The sequence below is a fragment of the Thamnophis elegans genome, chromosome 9 (assembly GCF_009769535.1).
Source record: "Thamnophis elegans isolate rThaEle1 chromosome 9, rThaEle1.pri, whole genome shotgun sequence".
Taxonomy (NCBI): domain Eukaryota; kingdom Metazoa; phylum Chordata; class Lepidosauria; order Squamata; family Colubridae; genus Thamnophis; species Thamnophis elegans.
This window is the reverse complement of record NC_045549.1, coordinates 1,094,278-1,118,553: the sequence shown is the minus strand read 5'-3', so window position 1 is coordinate 1,118,553 and position 24,276 is coordinate 1,094,278. Positions and strand designations below refer to the sequence as shown.

The 24,276-nt window shown below is 52.0% G+C and overlaps 2 protein-coding genes across 3 annotated transcripts; one reads left to right on the top strand and one right to left on the bottom strand.

Annotated features, from left to right (window-relative positions):
• Positions 1–2,996: 2,996 nt before the first annotated feature.
• Positions 2,997–14,461, top strand: NAGK (N-acetylglucosamine kinase). 2 transcript variants are annotated; one of them, XM_032224757.1, is made up of 10 exons: positions 2,997–3,102; positions 4,632–4,716; positions 6,142–6,240; positions 8,020–8,161; positions 9,813–9,923; positions 11,046–11,158; positions 12,323–12,410; positions 13,027–13,124; positions 13,416–13,494; positions 13,982–14,461. In XM_032224757.1, exons 1-10 carry the CDS (start codon positions 3,074–3,076, stop codon positions 14,170–14,172), a joined length of 1,035 nt encoding a protein of 344 aa, XP_032080648.1. In that variant the 5' UTR covers positions 2,997–3,073; the 3' UTR covers positions 14,173–14,461. The 2 variants fall into 2 exon arrangements, with proteins under 2 accessions (XP_032080648.1, XP_032080649.1); XM_032224758.1 differs by lacking the exon at positions 2,997–3,102 and adding an exon at positions 3,109–3,196.
• Positions 14,462–17,109: 2,648 nt separating this feature from the next.
• On the bottom strand, positions 17,110–22,810 carry PAIP2B (poly(A) binding protein interacting protein 2B). Its single transcript, XM_032224030.1, is given in 5 exon segments — positions 17,110–17,452; positions 18,671–18,856; positions 22,661–22,683; positions 22,686–22,782; positions 22,784–22,810. Coding segments are annotated over 5 exon segments (390 nt in total). The 3' UTR covers positions 17,110–17,395.
• Positions 22,811–24,276: the final 1,466 nt, after the last annotated feature.

The window sequence follows — 24,276 nt, the reverse complement described above, 5'->3', positions numbered from 1 at the left end:
GTCCTCACTTCGGCCAGCCTGCCACGAGGCGGAGCTCCTTCCCCGGAGAGCTCAGTGACCCCCAATGCCTTCCCCAACGAGGGCCCTGGGATTGCTCCCGGGATGAATAATGCATGGAGATGGAGGCTGCAGCCAGAGCCCACAGCGGGCGAGGGAGGGGCTGCCCCCACCTGTCCCACGAGAGGGGGGGAGGGAGCACCGAATCCCACCTGCCCACAGAAGCCGTGGGGCTCCACCTAGGAGGAGCGGGGAGGGTCTGCGACGCTCTCAAATCTGGGGGAGGATTCTGTCGCCCAAAATCCACACGCAGGGTGTAAAGTTGGAGAAAGTCTACAAAGGGTTTCAGCCTTGACGGAGTTTACGTCCTGTTCATTTATTCTTCTGGGTTCTCGTATATCAAAATAATTCTAGTTTACCACCAATATTCTTCTGGGTTCTCCTGCCACTGAAATGTAGCTGATAAGATGGGAGATGGTCCTGGTGAAAGGAGGCAGAGGGAGGGTCTGCGCAGGTGCCTGGGGCGATGTCCCCTCCTTCACCACTTATCCCGTGCGAGAGATGGAGAGCTTCATCCAGGGAGCCTTGAAAATACTGGAGATCTAAAATGGATTTCTGCTCCACTTTGAGGCTTTCTTAAAAGAGATCAGGAAAAGAAGGACCAGGAGAAACCCCAGAGCCGTCTTCCAGTATTGGAGGGGCTGCCCCAAAGAAGAGGAGGGGGTCAAATTATTCTCCAAAGCACCTGAAGGTAAGGCAAGAAGCAATGGATGGAAACCAATCAAGGAGAGACGCAACCTGGGAATAAGGAAGAATTTCCTGACAGTGAGGACAATTAATCGGCGGAACTGCTTGCCACTAGAAATTGCGGGTAATCCAAAATTAGAGGTTTTAAAGCAGTGTTTCTCAACCTTGGCGACTTTAAGTCCTGTGGACTTCAACTCCCAGAATCCCCCAGCCAGCGAGAGCTGGCTGGGGGATTCTGGGAGTTGAAGTCCACAGGACTTAAAGTCGCCAAGGTTGAGAAACACTGCTTTAAAGAATAGATTGGACAACCATTTGTCTGAAATGGCATGGGGGTTTCTTGCTCTGGCAGGGGGTTGGACTAGATGACCTCCAAGGTCCCTTCCAACTCTGTTATTCTGACCATACAACATGGACCGAGGGTGTGTGTGTGTGGGAGAGAGAGGGAGGGGACACACACACCTCCCTTGGCTCCTGCAGTCCCTTCTCCTTGGTTGCACAGCCCCTGTGGAGCCACACGGTGGCGCCAGAGTTCTTTGGTGGGGGGGGGGAAGCCCTGCTAGGATATGGATTGTGCAGATGTGCACAAACTGGATTTCTTCATTTACATCTGCTTGTGCAGGATGCACAAGTGTGTGTGTGTGTGTTTTTTCAAGTGCCAACCTTCTCTATCCCACAGTGAGTCAGTATTTCTCTATCTTGGTGACTATGAGTGGAGGTGGGGAAACACACACATACACACACGGGCACACACACTCACCTGCTGACCCTCGGGAGACCCCCAAAGAAGCCAGGCCCAGGACTCACCTGAGCTTCTTCTGCTGCTCCTCCTCACCTTCCTCAGAGCTGGACGGGGGCTTCTCCCAAATTCTGGCCAAAGGCGGGTTGGGGGGAGGGGGAATCTATCTACCTACCTATCCATCTATCTATCTATCTATCTATCTATCTATCTATCTATCTATCTATCTATCTATCTATCTATCTATCATCTATCTATCTATCTATCTATCTATCTATTTTTACACATTTTTCATCTACTCATATAGATATTTATACTTCTATTTCTTCTATTTCTATTATCCTTTCCATGTACTTATTTCCCTACAATACATCTTATATCCTTCTACATACATATGTTTCTCTTATATTTCTTATTCAGTGCTATTTTATATACAGTGCATCTTACCTTCCCCCCCTCTTGTTAATTCTGCGGTTTTATTATTATTTTCTAAGTTCTTAAATCTCCCCTCCCCTGCTTTATCGCTTTCTTATTCTTTGCATCTTTCCTTTAGCCATCTGTCCCATTAATTCCATACTGAGCAATACTCAGATTCTTCTTCATCGTTTTTTTTCTTTTGGGAGTTCTGTTGGTGTATTTAGATAGATAGATAGATAGATAGATAGATAGATAGATAGATAGATAGATAGATAGATAATGATAGATAGATAGATACATAGATACATAGATAGATAAAGATAGATAGATAGATAGATAGATAGATAGATAGATAATGATAGATACATAGATAGATATAGATACATAGATAGATAAAGATAGATAGATAGATAATGATAGATAGATAGATAATGATAGATAGATAGATACATAGATAGATAATGATAGATAGATAGATAATGATAGATAGATAGATACATAGATAGATAAAGATAGATAGATAGATAATGATAGATAGATAGATACATAGATAGATAAAGATAGATAGATAGATAATGATAGATAGATAGATACATAGATAGATAGGTAGATAGATAGGTAGGTAGGTAGGTAGGTAGATAGGTAGGTAGGTATAGATAGATAAATAATTATATATATATATATATATATATATATATATATATATATATATATATATATAGAGAGAGAGAGAGAGAGAGAGAGAGAGAGAGAGAGAGAGATAGATAGATAGATAGATAGATAATGATAGATATAGATAGATAAATAGATAATGATAGATAGATAGATAGATGAGAGATAGATAATAATGATATAGATAGATAGATAGATGATAGATAGATATAGATAGACAGACTCGAATACAAGACGAGAGAAAGAGACAGACAGACAGACCCCTCCTTCCTCTCTTCCCGGGGGGGGGGGGCATCCCCAGCAGCCCCTCCCTGGCTCATTCAGGAGAGGAGGCGGGTCCTTCAAGACACGTGTTCCCGGGGGAAGAGGGCGGAGCGGGGCTGGTAACACGTGTCTGCCTGGCAGCTGCGGCTTTCACTGGCCCCGTTTGCCGGGCGGGGGCGGTCCAGAGGTGGCTTGAAGGAAGGGAGGGAGGGAAGGAGGAAGAGCGGAACGCGGAGCTCCATGGCTGCGGTCTACGGCGGTGTGGAAGGGTGAGACGGCCGGGGGAGGCTTCAAGCAGCCCCCCCCCCCCCGCGCGCTCGCATCGCCTTCCTCGACTCACCTGGCGCCCAGGTGACTCGCCAGGTGAGTCGGGGAAGGCGATGCAAGACCTGGGATGCAGATCGGGGAGGGGTCCAATTTGGAGTGGCAGGACCCCAGGTATTGGGTGATCCAAGGCGGAGGAGGGGGCCCTTCTCTGGATCCCCGCTTTGGAGGGGCTCCATTGAAAAGTGGGCTGGGGGGGGCGTGGAGGGACCCTTTGAAAGCCCTTTGGGGGCTGCAACTTTTGCAACAAGCCCCCCAAATCAATCCCCGCGCCCGCCTTTCTCAGCGCTGGCCTCCAGGTGTGGATTGACAAGGGGGGAGGGGTCGGGGGGGTCCTATGTTCCCCGAGCTCGTTCAGGCTACCTGCAGCCAGCAGCCTCCCCCCACCCCCACCCTGGCGCCCGCGGGCCCCCGGTTGCAGGGGGGGCGGCCTCCGCTTCGTTTGCAGGGAGGAGTGACGTCATCGGGGCCAGAGGAAAATCTACGAGAAAGAAACTCTGGCATTGAAACAAAGTATATGAACTAGTTTATTATTTACAGATGTTGCTCCTAAAAATAGCCTCCCTGCAATGAGGTCGGCATCACTTGGGCCCCTCCTCACCTCCCCCCCCCCCAAGGAGGCAAGAGGGACATTTCCCAGGTTGCAAAACCGCCGAGGTCCCATGGGGCTGGGCAAGGCTGCCCTGCAAGGAGGAAGGAAGCCGGGAGAAGGGTGGGAGGGCGGAGACCAGGCTGCTGGGCCAAAAGTTTGGCCTCCACCTAAGAGAGGGAACGTTGGAAACCGAGATAGCTGGTTTGCAGATGTGGGCTTGCGAGCTGGGGAGAGCGGGGGGCTTAAACCGAGGAGCCCATTTTGGTGGCTTAAAACAGGGTTTCTTCTGCAGATGGCTGGACTTCAACTCCCAGAATTCTCCAGGCAGGCAGGCAGGCAGGGTTGGTGGGCGGGGCCTTGCTGGTTGGATGAATATTAGACCAATGATCAGACAGTATCCAAGCAAGGAACTCCCCCAACAATAAATAACAACCCAATCAAGGAACCTCTAAGGCGGCTCCCAGCAACCCTGGGAGCTTCCTCTTCCTCCTCCTCCTCTCCACACACCCCATTCCCTTCTAGCACTGATGATGTTCCCTAGTTGGGTCATGAAATGTCTAAAAGAAAATCACCCAGCTGAGAGTATCAAAGATCCCCAGTTGTCATTCTCCTCTTCCTCCTCCTCCTCCTCCTCCTCCTCCTCCACCTCCTCCTCCTCCTCCTCCTCCTCCTCCTCCTCCTCTCCACACACCCCATTCCCTTCTAGCACTGATGAGGTTGCAAAACGAGGCAAAGCTCACTTAAAACAACTGTCTCACTTAACGACAGAGATTTGGGGCCCCACTGTGGCCATAGGTCGAGGACTTGACTGACCCCTGAGAAGCTGGGCAGCAGGCCCGTCTCCTGCAGCCCCTCAAGTGGGGTTTTTTTCTTCCCCTGCAGGGGGGGGACCCACTCCAAGGTGGTGCTGCTCTGTGAAGATGGCAAGATCCTGGCCCAGACCGAGGGGCCCTGCACCAACCACTGGGTGAGGATGGGGCCCTCCTTCTTGGGGTGGGGGGGGGCAAAGGGAAAATGTGAGTAGGGGGAGCTGCTTGATCTTGCTTTCGTTCCTATGCACGTAGAAAAAAACTCCCAGCTCTGACAATCTTCCTTGGGAAGGTTGCGCTGGAAAATACTATTTAAACAGCAACGGCCCTCCTGCCGCTTCCCAGCCCTTCCCAGCCCTCTCTAAGTGGTTTACAGGGTCAGCATTCCCCCCCCCCACAACTGGGTCCTCATTCGACCCACCTTGGAAGGAGAGAAGGCTTGAGCTGGTCAGGATCGAACTGGTGGCAGTGGGCAGAGTTCGTCTGGAGTACTGCATTCTAACCACTGTGCCACCAGGGCTCTTGACAGATAGACAGGCAGGCAGACAGACAGATGATAGGTGGAGAGAGGGATGGATAGATAAGATACAGTAGATAGAATAGATAGAATAGATAGATAGATAGATAGATAGATGATAGATAGATAGATAGATAGATAGATAGATAGATAGATAGATAGAAGAGTAGATAGACAGACAAACACGCAGGCAGACAGACAGACAGATGATAGAATGATCTATTGATCGATAGAGTAGATAGATCGATAGATGATAGATTGATTGATCAATAGATAGATGGACAGACAGTTAGATAGATCGATAGAGTAGATAGATAGATGATAGATTGATTGATCGATCGAAAGATTAGATAGAGTAGATAGAGTAGGATAGATAGATAAATAGATAGATAGATAGTAGAAAGATAGATAGATAGATTGATCGATCGAAAGATTAGATAGATAGATATATAGAGTAGATAGATAGATAGATAGATAGAGTAGATAGATAAGAGTAGAGTAGATAGAGTAGGATAGATAGATAGAGATAGATAGATAGACAGACAGACAGACAGACAGAGAGATAGATAAATAGATAGACAGATAGATAGACAGAGAGATAGATGGACAGACAGACAGATAGATAGATAGACAGATAGGTAGACAGATAGATAGACAGATAGATAGATAGATAAGAGTAGAGTAGAGTAGAGTAGGATAGATGATGGATAGATGATAGATAGATAGATAGATAGATAGATAGATAGATAGATAGATAGATAGATAGATAGATAGCTGCAGCTGCCACCTGCTGGCTGTGCTTGGCAGGGCTGTGTTTTTATTGCCAGATGCCAGCCTGGGCTTGAGAGTGGGGGGAGGCCGAAAGGAGACACCCCCTCTCCAATAGAGATGGGGGGGGGGAGCATTGAGGGAAGTTGTTGTGAAGATTAGTTAAGATACAGTGAGAATCCCGGGGCAGAGGGAGAGCCGGGTAGATTTAAATACGGGTGTGAGCATCTTAAGTGTGCAAGGAGGGCCGTAAGTGTGCAAATGGAAGGTTGTCTCTTTTTCCCCTCGGGGCGAGAAGCTGGTTGGCTCGGACGCCTGCCTGGAACGGATAGACGCCATGGTCCAATATGCCAAAAGGAAGGCTGGGGGCGACCCACAGGTTCCCCTTCGATCGCTGGTGAGTCTCCCACCCCCCTTTCCATTCAGGCCCCCACCCACCACCCACCCCGGTTGTCATTTTGCAGCCATTCATGGGCCTTAGGGTGGGTGGGTTGAAGAAGGTAACGTCAGGATCCCAAAGGGCATCCAAAAGTAACTCAGAATCCGAGGCAAAGGATTCCTCAAAGTCCCAATTGATTAAGAGACCCATGTTGGCACATCTGGGGTTGATGAGCTCCCCTCCCCTCTCGACAGGTGTGGTTATTGGTCATTTTAAATATATGTATTTTGTACTTGTATGTTTCCCCCTCCCGTTTAAGTTGTTCGCCGCCCTGAGTCCTTTTTAGGGAATAGGGCGGCATATAAATAAAATAAAACTTAAACTTAAACATCTGGGAAAACCCAAATCTGAAAGTTTCCAAGTTTTCCCCACCCAGTTGAAAGTTCAAGATCTTGCCCCCACACCCACAAGTCCATCCCATGGTCCAATCTCCCACTGCCACGCTGGCAGCTTCCACCCATCCAGTTCCATTCAGGTGCAGCTGTGCAGAGACAAAGGATGACCTTGGCTTTGTAGAAAGAATGTTGTTATGGCTACATAGCATCTCACTCCGTACAATCCCATTTCCCCACCGTAGAAAAGGCATAGTAGAATAATAGAAAGTGTGGCAGGCCAAAAATCCAAAAGGAATATGGCTGCAGGCCTCACAGGTAGGTATATTGGCATCACTAGGGACATGAGGTTGGGGTGCAAGCCCCCATGGCACTATTTTTGTGATGATGCCACTTGCCAGTCAACTTTTTGGCATCGTCCTGGTTGGCTGTGATGCTGCTGGCCCAGGGTATGCAGAGGTAACAGTTGGAAGGGACCTTGGAGGTCTTCCAGTCTGACCCCCTGCTCAAGCAGGAGATCCTTACAGAATCAGAGAATGACAGAGTTGGAAGGGGCCTTGGAGGTCTTCCAGTCTGACCCTACTGAAGCAGGAGATCCTTACAGAATCAGAGAATGACAGAGTTGGAAGGGGCCTTGGAGGACTTCTAGTCTGACCCCCTGTGCTCAAGCAGGAGACTCTATTATCATCCCGGACAAATGGCTGTCCAGCCTCTTCTTGAAAGCCTCCAGTGATGGTGCACCCACAACTTCTGGAGGCAGGCAGTTCCACTGGTTAATTGTGCTCCCTGTTAGGAATCTTCTCCTTAGTTCCACGTTGCTTCTCTCCTTGATTAGTTTCCATCCATCGTTTCTTGTGCTGCCTTCAGGGGCTTTGGAGAAGAGGTGGAGCCCCCCCCCCTCTCTGTGGCAGCCCCTCAAATATTGGAACACCGCCATCACATCACCCCTTCTTTTCACCCAAGTAGACCTACCCAATTCCTGCCTCGGTTCTTCTTCGTAGGCTTTAGCCTTCCCTTGGGTAGAGAGAGAAGTTGAGAGAGGACCTCAGGCCCAGCTGGTGGTCGTTAGGTGGAAGTGAAAGTAGGAATGGCTTCCTTCCTGAGCTCCCCCCCCCCCAGAAGCCCAGGGAGTTTATTAGAAAAGGTCCAAGAGACGCCTCCGTCCAGGGGTTCCAGATGTGGGACCGCAGCTACCCACTTACTATAGGTAGTCCATGAGACCTGAAGATCACCCAGGGAAGGAGAGGGGATGTCCTCCTGCTCTCTCCCCCCCAGGATTTCCCCCTAGCGCTGGTACGCGGTGGGGCTGCCTCCTCCAGAATCTGGGGCAGCCTGGGCTGTGGGGAGGGGGGGGGGCTGTTGATTTGCGGCTGGGGTCTCACAGTGTGGCTGCCTGTGGCTGCAGGGTCTCTCCCTGAGTGGAGGGGAGCAGAAGGAAGCCATCGAGAAGCTCATTGAGGACATGAAGAGCCGCTTCCCCCACCTGAGCGAGAATTACTTTATCACCACCGATGCCATTGGAGCCATGGCCACTGCTACCAACACCGGTAAGCCTTCCTTCCTCTCCTTCCCTCCATCCCTATTCCTTCCCTCCCTCCTATTCCTTCCCTCCTTCCCTGCCTCCCTCTCTCGATCCCTATTCCTTCCTTCCCTCCCTCCTATTCCTTTCCTCATTCCCTTCCTTTCTTCCTTCCCTCCATCCCTTCTATTCCTTTCCGCCTTCCCTTCCTTCCTCCTTTCCTTTTCTTCTTTCCTTCCCTCCCTCCCTCCTATTCCCTTCCCCTCCCTCCCTTCCCTCGATCCCTATTTCTTCCCTCCCTCCCTCCCTCCTATTCCTTTCCTCCTTCCCTTCCTTCCTCCTTCCTTCCTTTCTTCTTTCCTTTCCTTTCCTTCCTCCCTCCTATTCCTTTCCCCTCCCTTGATCCCTATTCCCTCCCTCCCTCCCTCCTATTCCTTTCCTCCCTCCCTTCCCTCGATCCCTATTCCTTCCCTCCCTCCCTCCTATTCCTTTCCTCCTTCCCTTCCTTCCTTCCTCCTTCCTTTCCTTCCTTCCCTCCATCCCTCCCTCCTATTCCTTTCCTCCTTCCCTCCCTTCCCTCGATCCCTATTCCTTCCCTCCCTCCCTTTCCTCCTTCCCTCCTATTCCTTTCCTCCTTTCCTCCCTCCCTTCCCTCGATCCCTATTCCCTCCCTCCCTCCTATTCCTTTCCACCTTCCCTCCCTCCTATTCCTTCCTTCCCTCCCTCCTTCCTATTCCTCCCTTCCCTCCCTTCTATTCCTTCCTCCCTCCATCCCTCCCTTCCCTTCTTCCTATTCCTTCTCTCCCTCCCTCCTTCCTATTCCTTCCCTCCTTTCCTCCCTCCCTTCTCTTGGTGCTCTCTGAGCTTGTTTATCTCTTTGCAGGCACTTCGTAACCCAATTAGTTCACGCCATCAGTGCAAGGAAGTGTGGGGCTTGCCCTCCCAATTTTGTGGTTTTCTCTTTGATAGCTCCTTGATTCCGGCTTTCTGCTCGATTGTTTGTCTGGTGTTAATCCCCGTTTATCTGGGTCTTGGCTGCTTCTGGTCTTTTTGTTTCCTCCTTAGCTTTTGCATTGTCTCTTTCTAACAGTGCGTAAATGTGGTTTATTTTTATGGGCCTATTGATGACCGACTTGTCCAAGTGCCAGGAATTCTCCAGCGTTTTTAACTTTAGCTTGGTTTTTGGAGGCTCACCGGTTCTTGTGGGAAGCTGGGTTTTATTTGATAGTGGGGCACTTGATTAATTTCGGTGTTTTTTTTTTAACAGAACTGTTTTTCTGAGCTCCCATTGTTGCTTCTGCTGACGAGGGTATCCACGGAGGATACTACAGGCAGTCCTCAACTTACGACCACAGTTGAGCCCAAAATTTATGTTGCTACGTGAGAAATTTGTGCAGTGAATTTTGCCTCATTTTACGACCTTTCCTGCCAGAGTTGTTAAGCTGTCCATCACGGCCGTTCTTAAATGAGTAACATGATTGCTAAAAAAGGGGGCCAAAATTACTTGGACCCCCAATATAGGTAGTCCTCGACTTGCGACGGTTTCTTTAGTGATTGTTTGAAGTTATAACAGCACTGAAAAGAGTTCCTTAGGGCCATTTTTCACACTTACGACCGTTGCACTGTCCCCACGGTCTTCGTCATACGACTCCCTTCGTGGGCATCTCTTCCCCCTCCAGGCGGTGTGGTTCTCATCTCAGGAACCGGCTCCAACTGCAAACTCATCAATCCTGACGGCTCCCAGATCAGCTGTGGAGGATGGGGCCACATGATGGGGGATGAAGGATCAGGTGAGGAAACAGCCCCCGATCCGGGATCTCCCTAACAGATCATTTTGCACTTCTGGCAAAAGTCCGGTCACTGTTTCTCTGATATGGACAGATTGGCCAGAAAAACTTCTTGGATCCACTGGGGATCTCTTGGGAGAGCCAGACCTTAACAGATTAACAGAGTTGGAAGGGACCTTGTAGGTCATCCAGTCCAACCCCCCATCCAAGCAGGAGACCCTACACCATTTCTGAGCGATGGCAGACCAGTCTCCCCTTGAAAGCCTCGAGGGATGAAGCTCCCACAACTTCCAAAGGCAACTTCTGTCCCATCAGTTGATGGTTCTCACCATCAGAAAGTTCCTCCTCATTTCTAGGTTGAATCTCTCTCCTTGATCAGTTTCCATCCATTATTCCTTGTCTGGCGCTCAGGTAACTTAGAAAATAGCTTGACCCCCTCCTCTCCTCTCTGGGGCAGCCCCCTCAAGTATTGGAAGATGCTCTCCTGTCTCCCCTGGTCCTTCTCCTCACTAGACTAGCCAGGCCCAGTTCACGCAACCGTTCATTGTATGTTGAAAGTCTCCAGACCTTCTCCCGTATCCAGCTTCTTCTGGGCTGGATCCTGTCACCTTGCCCCATCTCTCTCGATGGCCATATTTGAGATTCCAGAACCCTCCACCAGATCATGACTTAGAATAACTTTATTGTCACTTTGAAAGTTAGCCTAGCAAGGAGGAGCTAAGTTCAATGTAAAGATGTTATCAATTTTCACCCTCCCCAGGCTCCAGGAAAGCCTCCGGAGCCTGGGGAGGGTGAAAACGGCCTTTCCTGGCCCTCCGGAAGGCCAAAAATCAGCTGGCCCAGGCTGGAGCTGATGGCTCGCATGCCGGCACATATGGCTCGTGCCACCCGTGGCACACGTGCCGTTGGTTTGCCATCACGGCTCTCTCCTTCCAGACAAGTGGATGTCCAGTGCCTCCTTGAAGACCTCCAATGACGGAGCCGCTACCCGTTGTATCTAGGCGGGTGTCTCCGTTATGGTGGGGCAGCAGCTTCCTTGGGAGCCCCGAGGTTGATGCGTTGCGTGGCTGGGGATGAAAGCAAAGTCCAGCCCAGAGGCTGACCGTCTCTTTTGGCCTCTGGCAGCTTACTGGATTGCCCACCGGGCTGTGAAGATTGTGTTTGACGCCTTGGACAACCTGGAGGCCCCACCGCACGACATCGGCTACGTCAAGCAAGCCATGTTTGACTACTTCCAGGTAAGCAACAGGTCCCTCTCCCCCCACCCCCAAACCTTTAGCATCACCCTCCACTGGCGTCTGTGGGAGTGGGAGGGCAGCTAAAGCAGGAAGCCCCCCATTGGGAAGGCTGTGGATACCCCAGGGGGGGATACACAGGAGTGAGATCAACTTACTTACTTTTGCTACCGGTTCGGTAGTAATGTGAGCGTGTACACTAGCTAGCTCCGCTCGCACGCATTACCTCCGCGCATGCACAGGACCTTCCGTGGGTCAAAAAGAGACGTGATGGTGTCTGGGCGGGTGGGCGGAGCCTGCTACCGAGCGTGCCTGCAAAGGTAAGCGAACAGCTGTCTTCCCAAGTACTGCCATGCTCCACTATCCAGATGTTGGTCTTTCTGATCCACACTTGTTAAATCTGGGTGTTACGTGGCAGGTGCCTGTCTGGCTGGGTTCTGAAGTCCCAGATCAATTCGGCTCCCTCCTTTTCTATCTGTTGTGACTCAGCAGCAGTCTTCTGTGAGTCTTTTCGGGATGCAAGATTAATTATGCAGCTGGGGCTCGTTAGGGGCATCTTCTGGGGATAAAAGGACGGATGGCGCCACGCCCTAGTTGCAGGAGTCAACGTTCCTTGGTTCGTTCACCATTGATTGATCATCAGTCGTGGTTTATTTAAGATACACTTGGAGAAGTGCTTTGTTTCCTGTAACCCTGATTCAAGGCTACACTTGGAGAAGTGCATTGCGCTGTAAGAGTTTTTGTTTAGTATCCTGTTATCTCGTCAGAGACTTTATTTATGTTATTTTTGGGCTCGCAGCCAGTTTGAGCCGAGAACTGATAAAGAGAGTTCCTTTTAAGTTGTTTGCCTGTTGTCTGTTTAACGAGCGGAGAAGGGGGGGACAGAACATCTGTCATTATGTCTATTTTATGCTCCCACCAGTTCTTGCTTGCAGACAAATGATAGTCCTTGAAAATCTTCCAATGTACAATTGTTGCCACTTTTGTCACGCCGTTGCTTCTAAGTGAGTCGGAGTGATCCTCTTGCAGCAGCTAACTAAGTAGTCCAAATCATTTTTATTGTAACACGATATTTGGGAATTGGAAAAGGAGAAAGAAAAGGAAAAAAAGGAAGGAAGGAAGGATAGAAGAAAAAGGAAAGAAAGTTTTCTTCATGTTTTCCCACAGGTTTCCGACCGAATGGGGCTCCTAACTCACCTCTACAGGACCTTTGAGAAGTCCAAGTTTGCAGGGTTCTGCCGGAAACTGGCTGAAGGTGGGCTGCAGGTCAAAGGGACGAGTAACTTTAGGATGCCAGGGGAAAAAACTGCAGGGTCCCTTCTCAGGAGGATGCTTAATCAAGTTCTTGGACTATGCTGAGTCAGCACAGGAAAGATTTTTTTTCCTGTCAGTATTGGGTAGTTGCAGGATTGGGGAATTCTGGGAGCTGAAGTCCACCCACCATGAGGTTGCCAGGTTGAGAGACAACTGATTTTGTGTATCACCAGGCGTGGCCAGCTATTAGTGGCTGGGGGATTCTGGGAGCGGAAGTCCACCTACCTTAAAGCATGCCAGCTAAGGGGATCCTGGGAGTTGAAGTCCGCTCAAGTTGTGAAACGTGAGACACCGATTAGGCTATCAAAAAGGAAACTTCTGTTGTGAAAGTGGCGGGAGACGCCCAGTGTTGGAGACCCTGTTGTGATGCTGTTCAGCTCCCAAAATATCCGGTTATAGGCTGTCCCACAGATACTCTGACACAATCCCCAGATAGATTATTTTTACCCAAGTCGCGTCTGTAAGAAAGAACCATGCTCTGGGAGTGTGCATATTGCAGGCTGGTCGGAGAGGCGCAAGAGAAGGACCGAACAACCATTTCTCCGTCTCTTCCGTAGGTGCCGAGGCTGGGGACCCCCTGTGCCGCTACATTTTCCACAAGGCCGGAGAAGTCCTGGCACGGCATATCGTGGCCGTCCTGCCCAAAATCGACCAGGTAACTCAATCTGGGGTGGACAGGAGGAAAGGGGCAGGATTGGGGGCAATTGCTGCTTCCGTTCCCTAACACGCACACCCCCAAAGTTAATTTGGGCTTATGAAGCAGCCCTATTGATCCTAACCCTGGGACAAGGTCGTAAAACGAGGCACAACCAAAGTGTCTCGCTTGGCAACAGAAATTCTGGGCCCAATTGCAGTCATAAGTCGAGGACTACCCGTAACCTGGACAGAGGGGGCATTAAAGTCGGCCCACAGATCCCCGCGGCTTCTGATGCTTGTTTCCCTGCAGATCTTACTCCAAGGGGACTTAGGATTGCCCGTCGTCTGCGTGGGATCCGTGTGGAACAGCTGGGAGATGATGAGAGACGGTGAGGACCCCGATTGCAGCAAGGCTGAATGTGCTTCCGGGGCCAGCCGCAACCCCTCGGCCACTTTTAAGACTGGTGGACTTCAACTCCCAGAATTCCCCAGCCAGCTGGCTGGGGAATTCTGGGAGTTGAAGTCCACCAGTCTTAAAAAGTGGCCAAGGTTGGAGACTCCTGCCCCAATGAAAAGGAGGGCCAGTGTCCTTGAGTTGCCCTTGAAGTAGGAAATGCAATAGAGTGGGTGCGGGGGTGGTGGAAACTAATCCAGGGGAGAAGCAACGTGGAACTAAGGAGACATTTCCTGACAGAACGATTAGCAAGTGGAACTGCTTGCCACCAGAAGTTGTTGAACGCTCCCAAGTTTTAAAGAAGAGACTGGATAACCCTTTGTTACCCTGAAGTGGTGTAGGGTTTCCTGCCCGAGCAGGGGGGGGTCAGACTAGATGGCCTCCCAAGGTCCCTTCCAACTCTTGTTCTCCTGTTCTTCCAGGATTCACCCAGGTCCTCAGCCAGGCGCACAGCCAGCAGCTCAACGGGGCTTTCTCCAAGTTCAGCCTGCTGAAGCTGAAGCAGTCCTCGGCCCTGGGAGGGGCCAGCCTGGGGGCCAAGCACATCGGCCGGGCCGTCCCTCTGGACTACAAAGCCAACGTGGACGTCTTCTACACTCACTCCTTTGCCTAGGGACGGGCAACTCCGGACCATCTTTTTTTTGGGGGGGAGGGGGGGGCTTCAAAAGGTGGGCTCTCTGCTGCTGTGGGAGGGACACACACAGATACACACCACATTTAATCAAGTAGTGTGGTCTCAGTGACCATAACCCCCACCCCACCAGCAGAGTGCCTGGATACAGGGAGCCCTTAACAGCCATCCATGTAGCAGGGGGCTGGAGGAGAAGACCTCCACCATCCCTCCGAATTCTGTTATTCTGTTCACGACCCTTCATTAAATGACCGTTCAAATTACGATGGCACTGGGGAAAAGGAACTTGTGACTGTTTTTCACACTTATGACCATTGCAACATTCCGTGGTCACATGATCAAACGTCAGACCCTCCACATCTCATACGACGGTTGGCAGCGTTCCAGGGGGGGTCACGTGATCCTCTTTGGCGACTTTCTGACAAGGGAAGCTGGATTCACTTAGCCGCCGTGTTACTAACTTCACCACCAAAGCCATTCACTTAATAACTCTGGCAGGGAAGGTCGCAAGATGGGGGCAAAACTCACTTAACAGCCGTCTGGCTTAGCAACGGAAATTTGGGGCTCTCTTGTACTCCCCCTGTCCTGAAAGCTTGCAAGGGGGGGTGAGGGAGTCCGGCCAGTTGTTGCTGATCCCAGACCGAATGTTCTCACCAGTCGTCACACCTTGGGCCCAAAGACGACCCGACCCGCCCCCCCCCCCCTTGTAAAGCTTGACTGATGTTTAGCTAAAAGGTCTTGCAACCGAGTCTTGCCCCATAGCTTTCTTCCCTGCTTCCCAGGCTGTCTTGCCAGCTGTCCCTGGCCCGTTGCCCCCCCCCCCCCGCCCCAAAACCAGGCTGGCATCCCTGGGGGGGGACAGCTGACCGTTTCCTGCACGAGCGGGAAGACCCCAATGAGACCCTGGCCACCACACCCAGCTCAAAATCCATTTATTGAAGAATGCATTCTTGTAAAACTGGGCAAAGGCTTCCTTGGGGGGAGATCGGGGCGAGGGGAAAAGGGGGGGGGGCTTGCACCATCCTACCCCTCGCTTCCCATCAAACCAGCCAAGGCGGAGAAATCTATCGGCCCCACGCAAAGCTTAAAAAGCCAGAATCCGGAGCTGTTCCTGTTGCATCCACGCCCCCCACCCAAAAAAAAACCCAGGCCCCAGAAGGGGGGGGAGATTTGACCTTTTTTTTTTTTTTTTTGCCTCCTGTCTGTAACTCCCGGGCTTCCTATGTCAATTTTGCCTCGAAAGGGTTGGAGAAGGAGATCCTGATGTTGACCCAGTTCTGCTTGCAAGCAGCTGTGTCCTGGAAGGAAGGAAGGAAGGAAGGAAGGAAGGAAGGAAGGAAGAAGAGACAGGAAAGGGGGGGGACGAAGGAAAAGGAGATGATGGAGGAAAGGAAGAAAGAGAGGAAAGGGGGGAAGGAAGGAAAAAGGATGGAGGAAAGGAAAAAACGGAAGGAAAAGGAGGATGGAAGAAAGGAGGAGACGGAGGAAATGGAGGAAGGGAAGAAAGGGGCAGGCTGGGTCCCTTCAAAGCAGCACCTGCACAGGTGCTGAAGGGAAGGAGTCCCAGGTGACCTGTCCCCTGCCAGGATTTTCTACAGGAGCCGGACTACAAGCCCCATCATGCCAGGGGTCACGGCGGCAGGGTGGGATGAACTGTCGGGAAGGGAGCGGATGGAGGAAGGCTGGCTTCAGTGAAGATTGAGGGCAGAGACGGGCACCACAGCCCCGTTAGGACTTGTGGACTTCGACTCCCAGAATCCCTGAGCCTCAGGGATTCCTGCAGTGGGAAGTCCATAAGTTATTAGGAGGGTTATTAGGAGGGTCCTAGCTCCCCACCCATGACTTAGGGGGCTGAGGAGAGGAGCCATGTTACTCAGCAAAGGGAGAGGAAGAGGAGGAGGTCTCGCCTGCCATCCTGACAAGAAGCTTGTCTCCTACGAAGAGTTCCTTCAGCTTAGTAGATTCCTCTTTAGATGATCAACGTTGGTAGACTTATGGAAGTCCACAAGACCTTCAAGTGGCCACGTTGGGAGACCCCCGACTCATTCCAAAGGGAACTTCCACCCAGCGGGAATTTCCAGAGAAGGGACCGTTTGGGTGGGAGACCACAGGAGTTAAGCTTTGTTTGAAGAGGATGGAAGGCAGCCGCCCCTTTGCTTCCTTCCCCCTCCAGGTGGAGCCTCGTGCCCGTCGGATGGGCGCCAGGTTGTCCTTTTCATAGGGGTGGGGGGTGGGAGTGGCAGTGGGCATGGATGGGCTCCATGGGAGAAGGCGGCGAAAGATGGGGGTTCCAGATGGCCAACGTGAGGATGTCTCTGGTGGAGGAACCACCAATGGCTCCTACCCATCCTTCTAGGTTGTCCAGCCTAGGTGAATTTGAAGACTGGGAGTTGAAGTCCACAAGTCTTCAAATTGCCAAGATTGGAAGCTCTTAAGACTTTTAGGATTGTAGAAGAGACATGAAGGGTAGAAAATGGCGGGGGGGGGGGGGCTACACCCAACACCCAGGACCCCTTAACGTATCGGCTCCTCTAAAAAACCCACCTCCCTCTTTCCCTCCAAAGGAGAACCCCCAGCGGTCGGCCACCGGACGGAGGGAACATCCATCCAAGGCCACAGAGGCCCAGCCTCCCTGTCCCCAAACACCCCGCGAAGGGCTGGCCCCATTTCCCATCGAAGCCCTCCACCCCACCCACCCACCCTGGGCAAAAACAAATCAAGAGGAAGGGGCTGCCCCTAAAGCTGGAGAAGCAGAAAACGCCCAGCAGTCGAAGGCCGCGTGCCCGCTGTGCTTGCAAACGTCCACCGAGGAAGAGGAGGGGGCACCTTCGCCTACCCTTGCGACCGAGGTCCCAATTCCTGCCTGGAGGAGCAGCTAAAACCGAGGGGAGGGGCAGAAAACGCTGCTGGTGGTCAGGCTAGGCTGGAGACTCTTTTAACAGAAAGCAGAGGGGGGGCGGGTAGGGACCCCCCGCCCGGAGGTGCCCGTTGGCGCTGTCCCACGGCGAGCGCCACTTCTCTCCACTCGGTTGCCAAGTGTCCCAATGCAGCAAGACGACAAGAGGGATGAAAGTAGCTTAGGAGGCCTCCGGTTGGCGGGCAAAGAGTCTCTTTCCCACCCGTTGCCGGTGGGCCCCGCTCCCCCCACCCCATCCCCCACCCACCCACAGCAGAAAAAAAGTCTTTAGGAAGGAGACCGGAGGGCTCAGTACTTCACCCCAGGGACGAACTCCTTGGCGTCCGGGTTTAAGGTGCTTTTGCTCTGCAAACGAGGGGTGGGGGGGGGGGGAAAGAGGGAGGGGAGAGAAGAGAGATGAAAGTTACGGAGGGTCAACATTGTGAGGAGTCCAGCGCAGGGGGGGCCTCGACCGGCGGCCGTTTGTTGAGTGACCGCTCTGTAAACGCTTGGGGGGAAATTGGAATTTCCAAACCTTTCCTCTCCATTTGCTTTGCCCTCCGTCCTTCGCTCCGATCCCTTCTCCGCCATGGCAAATCTCTCCCCTGTGGCCTTTGGTCGCCTGCTGGCCTCCTTTTCGAGGGAATTCCTCCGGCTATTCTTTGGGCCGCTGCTCCTCTAAGTGCCCGACTGCCACCCTTTGGAGTCTTGTGAGCAATTTGGGTTCTGGGTAGGGGGCTCCCGATCCCCCCACACTCGCCTCGGATGCTGCTGAATTCTGATGGTCAGACATGTCTCCCTCTGCGGCTGCGCTTTATTTCTCTCTCTCTGTTTCTCCGCCGCTTGGAGGATGCTCAGCCTGAACTGGGCAGTGCACTCTGCGCCCCGTCCCCCTTTGCTGTCTGAGCATTTCTCCTAGGGGCCTTGAGACTCTGCCTGGTCGGATGTGTGGAAATTTTAGACTGGCTATGGGGCTCAGCCCAAGCGTCTTCTGGTGACTGGGCCAGAGCCGGTGAGGTAAACAATCGTAGCTGGCCAATTCAGCCGAACAGCTGTAGCCCGGCCAGCTGTGCGTTTGCATCAGGGATTTTAAAATCGTTAATCCCAGGTAATTAGTAAAGTGGCTGCCGCGGCTATTTCAGAAGCTCACCAGTCAGCTGTGGGGCTAATTAAGTCAGATGGCTCCCCAAAGGACTGGGGAAGCTCGCCTAGCCGTTCGCAAGTGGCAGAGGCTCCTTGCGATGTGGGCCTCACTGATCGGAAGACTCCCAGGAACTCTGCTCTTCTTCACCCGCGGCGCTTCTGTGCGCCTGGTCTGCTCCAAGACTGAGTCAAAACTGGGCATGCTCAGGCAGAGGAGGCGGGACCAGACTGACTCAGGCTCCAAGCAGAGGAAGCAAAGTTAACCCTTTCCTTTCCTTGGATTCTCTCGACTCGGCACACCGGAGAAACATCAGCTGCTGCTAGGATTTGAACTCTCCACCTGCCGAGGTGGGAGGCCAGCGCCTCTAGTTTTTACAATAAAATAATAAAGGAAGAGGTGTTGTTTTTTAAAAATCGGCTCCCTCTGGCGTCCCTCCTTACCAAAATGTCTTCCGTGATGTGGCTGTGGGTGTTCTCGCTGACCGAGAGTCCGTTCAGCTGCTGCTGGAGCTGCCCGATGCCTTGAGCAGGGTCGCGGGATGGAATGAACCAGTCCTGGTCTTCTTCGTCCAGCATCTCCTGGAAGCAGCGATCCAGGAACTCCTGCTCCTGAAGCTCCTCCTCCACCTGGCAGGGGAAGCAGAGACGGAAAAGAGGGTCGCGACGGGCAAGGCTGTGGCCACACGCAGCCCAGTCTCCTCCTCCGGCCACTAGGCTAGCCAGCCTCAAGAAACGCATCTCAGGACCCACCTAGACAAGCGGGGTCTCAAACCCTGCGGGGACCTCTCTGCAAACAGATCCAATGCGGCCAGGCCTTGACTTCTGACCACTGTTGAGCCCAAAATTTCTGCTGTTAAGCGAGGCAGTGGCTAGGTTTCGCCCCATTTTACCACCTTCCTTGCCACCGCTGTTAAGTGAATCTGGCTTCCCCGTTGATTTGGGTGGGTGGAGGGACACAAAAGGGGATCGTATAAACCCTGGGAGACTGTGACCGTCGTAAAAAGGGCGTACTGTGGCCCCTGTGGTCGCAGAGACACACACTCTAGGGACATAATAAGCAAAAGGAGGAGGAGGGGAAAGAGAAAGGGAAGGGGAAGAGGAAAGGAGGAAGAAGAACAGGAAGAAGGAGGAAAAGAAGAAGAGAGGAAGAAAAAGAGGAAGAGGGAGGAGGAGGAGGACAGAAGACCTTCTCCCACTCCCTTCTTTCTGAAGACCATGACATGTTGGCTTTCCCAACAAACACTCACAGAAAGTCGCCGCTTTTGATTTTCCCCACAAGCATTTTAGGGGCTTTTTAAACCCATTTGGCATCTTCAAGCCCATCACATCTGGACGATGGTGGCCCTTGGAGGAGCCAGGGAGGGCGGGGGGTGCCCAGAGTCAGGGATGTGGGGGACCTCACAGCTCCTCTCCACCAATAGCCGAGGTGGCGCAGTGGTTAAATGCAGCACTGCAGGCTACTTCAGCTGACTGCTAGTTCGGCAGTTTGGCTGTTCAAATCTCACCGGCTCAGGGTTGACTCAGCCTTCCATCCTTCCGAGGTGGGTAAAATGAGGACCCAGATTGTTGTTGGGGCAATATGCTGACTCTGTAAACCGCTTAGAGAGGGCTGAAGCCCTATGAAGCGGTATATAAGTCTGTGCTTATCTGTGCTTGGGAGGAGGAGCCTCTTGTTGGGCCGCCTGATTGAGAGAAACTCACCAGTTGGAAATGAGTGGGAAGAAGGACCAGGGGGGGGCAGGAGAGCAGGCTTCCAATATTTGAGGGGCTGCCCCAAAGAAGAGGGGGAGGGGGTGTTGCACCTATTCTCCGAAGCCCCTGAAGGAAGGAGGAGAAGCAACGGGTGGAAACTATTCAAGGAGAGAAGCAACTTTAGAACTAAGGAGGAATTTCCTAACAGTGAGGACAATTGACCAGCGGAACAGCTTGCCACCAGAAGTTGTGGCTGGAGCTTTTAAGAAGAAACCGGACAGCCATTGGTCTGAAATGTTACAAGGTCCCCTGTCACAGGCACGCGGTTGGACTAGAAGACCTCCAAGGTCCCTTCCCAACCCGTGATTCTGTTCCTCCGCTCCAGAGTGGAGAGCCAGCGGAGCCTGGGTTAAATGCAGGAGCCGGAAGAAGAGGACTGGAAGAGACGCCCGAGGACCAAAGCCACCCTGCTTAACACCGCCTCTAGGCCTGGGACTCATCCGCACGGCCACTCCTGACGCCGGACTTAGGAGCACCTGAACACAACCCATTTGGGCTCAGGGCGAAGGCTCGGCTCCCGCCTTGAGTCACTCACCAGCCGAGCCCAGCGCAGCCTAGCTGAGGGCATTGTGTGAACTCAGCCACCCGGCTTCTCCAGAAGTAGGTTGGTCCCGCCCTGTCGGGAAAACCGAAATCAGGGAATCTTCCCAACAGCAGCAAAAGGGGGAAAAAACTCTGCTTTGACACGATGTGCTGGACGGCATCCGTGCCCTGCTGAGGGGCAAAGTCTGGGTCTCCTTTACAACTGTTAACTTCTGACAGGTAACCCCAAAAAAGGCACCTGGACTTTCTTTCCTTGAAAACGTTTGCTTCTCAGCCTAGAACGTGTTTCTCAACTTGTCAACTTGAAGATGTCTGGATTTCAACCTCCCAGATTCCCCAGCCAGCGAATGCTGGCTGGGGAATTCTGGGAGTTGAAGTCCAGACATCTTCAAGTTGACAAGTGAGAAAACACTGGTTTAGGGACAGGTTACACGGCTCTGGAAAACTACCATGACTGGTTACTTCTGGGAGTTGAAGTCCACAAGTCTTCAAGTTGCCAAGTTGGGAACCACTGTTGTAATGAGTGGGTTAGAGCCTCCCGCAGTTTCCCCATTAAGCGAGGGCAGTCTTAGGGTGCCTGCCCTCAAAAGCAGCCGCCCTAAACCTCTCCTTTGCCAGCTGCCTTGGCAGAGGGACAAGGCTGTTCCTCACTCAGCGGTCTCGGATTTCGCAAAGCGTTCGAACCCCGGCCTTTAGATCAGAGCTGCTACATTGGACAGCCATCCGATTTGGATATGGTCACCGCGCATGAAAAGTGGGCCACTAAATTAATGGATGAAGAGGTTGAGGGCCTATTCCCAAATCCAGGGGTCCCCAATCTTAAAACTCCCAGAATTCTCCAGCAGCTGGCTGAGGGATTCTGGGAGTTGAAGTCCACGAGTCTTAAAGCTCCCAAGTTTGGTTGGCTGTTGTCAGAGGTCTAAAGCGACTTGGAATTATCTACAAGAGATCTGAGAAACACAATGATGTCCTGTCTAGGGCTGACATGATAGCAATTGTTCCAATTTTTTAGGGGTTGCCACAAAAGAAGTTGAATTGAATTGAATTTTATTATTTGTATGCCGCCCTTCTCCGGGAAGGACTCAGGGCAGCGCACAATTCAAAAGGGGAAAAAGGGGAGCATAAAACGAAATACAGATAATTAAATAAGCAAGAGTCGCACAACCATACAAGTCGAGAGGGGAGGGGAACTCATCAACCCCAGGCCTGCCGGCAAAGCCAGGTTTTGACAGCTTTTCGGAAGGCCTGGAGAGAGGTGAGGGTCAGAATCCCTGCGGGGAGTTCGTTCCAGAGGGCCGGAGCTGCCACAGAGAAGGCCCTCCCCCAGGTAGTAGCCAGGTGGCATTGGCTGGTAGATGGAACCCGGAGGAGGCCAACCCTGTGAGATCTAATGGGTCTTTGGGAGGTAATTGGCAGCAGGCGGTCTCTCAAGTACCCAGATCCAATACCATGAAGAGGGGGCCCACCTATTATTCTCCAAAGCACCAGAAGGCAGGACAAGAAACTAATGGATGGAAACTAATCAAGGAGAGAGATTTCCTGACACTGAGGACAATTGATCAGTGGCACGGCCTGCTTCCAGAAGTTACGAAGGCTTGAAGACGGGAAGTTTTGGAAGGAAAACTGGACAGAAATGGTACAGGTTGGGTTTCCTGCTTGAGCAGGGGGACGGACTAGAAGACCTCCAAAGTCCCTTCCAACTCTTGTTTCTTCTTCTGCCTCCACTCAGCCTCCTAAGGACAGGGAAACCGAGCACCAGGGGAGGAGGAGGAAAGTTTGGCCCAGGTCAGATTTCAAGTCCAAGCCTTCTGGGCTCCCACTACAGGAGCTGGAATGCGTTGCTGGGCTGAGATTGGCAGCTTCCTTCACCCTAACCACGGAGCCGCCCGGAGGGCCGCCTACACCCACGTGGTGAGAAGAGCCAGAGGCCCACAGTTGGGAGACAACGCACCAGGCCACACAACCACGTCACGGAAAAAGAGTCCTTTTGCTGTGGAAGACTCCGTTTTACCCGAATGGCCCCCCCTGTTGCCTCCTCCACGCGTTTCCCTTGCAACCGGCCCAGATGCCTTCTGGAAGTGAGGGGGGGCTTGGAATATTTTTTTTGGGGGTGTGTGTGTCCCTGGGTGGCCTCACCTGCCGGTTGAAGTCCTCCTCGTCTCCATCCACATGTACTCGGCGAAGGGGTTGCTCTCCTTCTCATCGTGGCCGTTCACGACTTGGTCCTCCTTGGATTTTGCCGGGGGGGCCGCCGGGGGGTGTGTTGGCCACATTGGAACCATTCATCCTTAGAGAGTCTGCGGGAAGAACAAGAGGAAGGCAAGAGAAGGTGAACCTCGGGCAGGGCCCAGGAGGGAGGGTCTTCCCACACGGAGCCTCTGGCAGCCATGGGGAACCTTCGGCTTACGGCCCTGCCCACTCAACCCCCTGCCCGACTGCGCATGCAGTCCCTCCCCAGGTGCTGGAGGCTCTCCTGAAGCCCTGGGAGGGGGGAGAAACCTTACCCACCCTCATGGCCTTCAGGAAAGCCGTTAAAAACCTGGCTGTTCCGGCAGGCCTGGGGCGGCTGACCTTAGTGTAAGGTCCAGCCCCGATTAGAACGTATGTGTTGTGAATTTTAAACTATTTTTTACTTATTCTGCTTTTCTTTTTTCTTCTTTTGTTATAAGCTGCCCGGAGTCCTCAGGGATTGGGCGGCCTATAAATTTAATAAATGAATAAATGAAATTTAATAAATGAATGAAACCGCCCCCCTGGCCCTCTGGAAATGTGAAAAAAAACAGCTGGCTGGACACACCGGAGCTGACGGCTGGCGTGCCACTAAATATGGCACCACGTGTCACAGATGTCACGTGTGCTATAGGTTCGCCATCACGGGCCTATGGTTAATAGTCCTCGTCTTATGACCAGAATAGAGATCAGAATTTCCGTTGCTAAGCAAGGTGGTTGTTAAGCGAGTCACACTCGATTCCTTTCTTTCTTTCTTTTTTGACAGGGCTGGTAAGCAAACCACTTGCCATTGTTAATAACCCGGTCGTTAAGTGGGTCCGGCTTTCCCCGTTGACTTTACAGGTCAGGTCTAAGCCAGCTTGGTGGTTCCTGACCTGTAAAGTTCCCCATTCGATGGCTGGGGAATTCGGGAGTTGAAGTCCAGAAATCTTCAAGTAGCCAAGGTTGAGAAAACACTGCTCTAGTCCATATTAACTCCAAATGGCTTGGAACACCTTTTGTTGTGAAGGTTCTTAGCAAGGGGGTCGAGTGGTTAGCACAGGCAGCACAAAACCCCCTCCCCTTACTTTCCCCTACGCACAACTCCATGCTAGGAAGAAACTGCACCCATCGTAAATACGAGCCGCGTTGCCAAGGCTCTGGATTCTGATCACACGGTTGTGGCGAATGCTTAAGTCCCTTTTTCCCCCCAATGCTGTGTAACTTTGAACGGTCGCAAGATGAGCCGTTGTAAGTCGAGGACTACCTGCATTGACTGCGAATGGGGCACTAATTCAAACCAACATCCGTCTTTTAAGATTTTAAGGCACAGAAATGGCTGGTAGGAAATGCCTCCGTGTTTAACTTGGACCGGTACTGAGCTAGTACTATATAAATCTCTTATCATCAGAGCCTTGACATTTCCAAAATGTGAAATAATAATTTTTCTAGTTCCTGCTTTTTCTGAGAGGAGACAAGGGAAGGTCTTCGAGAGAGACAGAGAGACAAGAATAGAACAACTTTTTCACTCTGAATGTGCACCA

Excerpts from the sequence above, each read along its gene's own strand:
- NAGK (XM_032224757.1), top strand. The coding sequence starts at position 3,074 with ATGGCTGCGGTCTACGGCGGTGTGGAAGG. Across the intron at positions 9,924-11,045 it reads GATGGGGGATGAAGGATCAG|CTTACTGGATTGCCCACCGG; the intron begins GTGAGGAAACAG and ends GGCCTCTGGCAG. Across the intron at positions 13,125-13,415 it reads TCCTGCCCAAAATCGACCAG|ATCTTACTCCAAGGGGACTT; the intron begins GTAACTCAATCT and ends GTTTCCCTGCAG.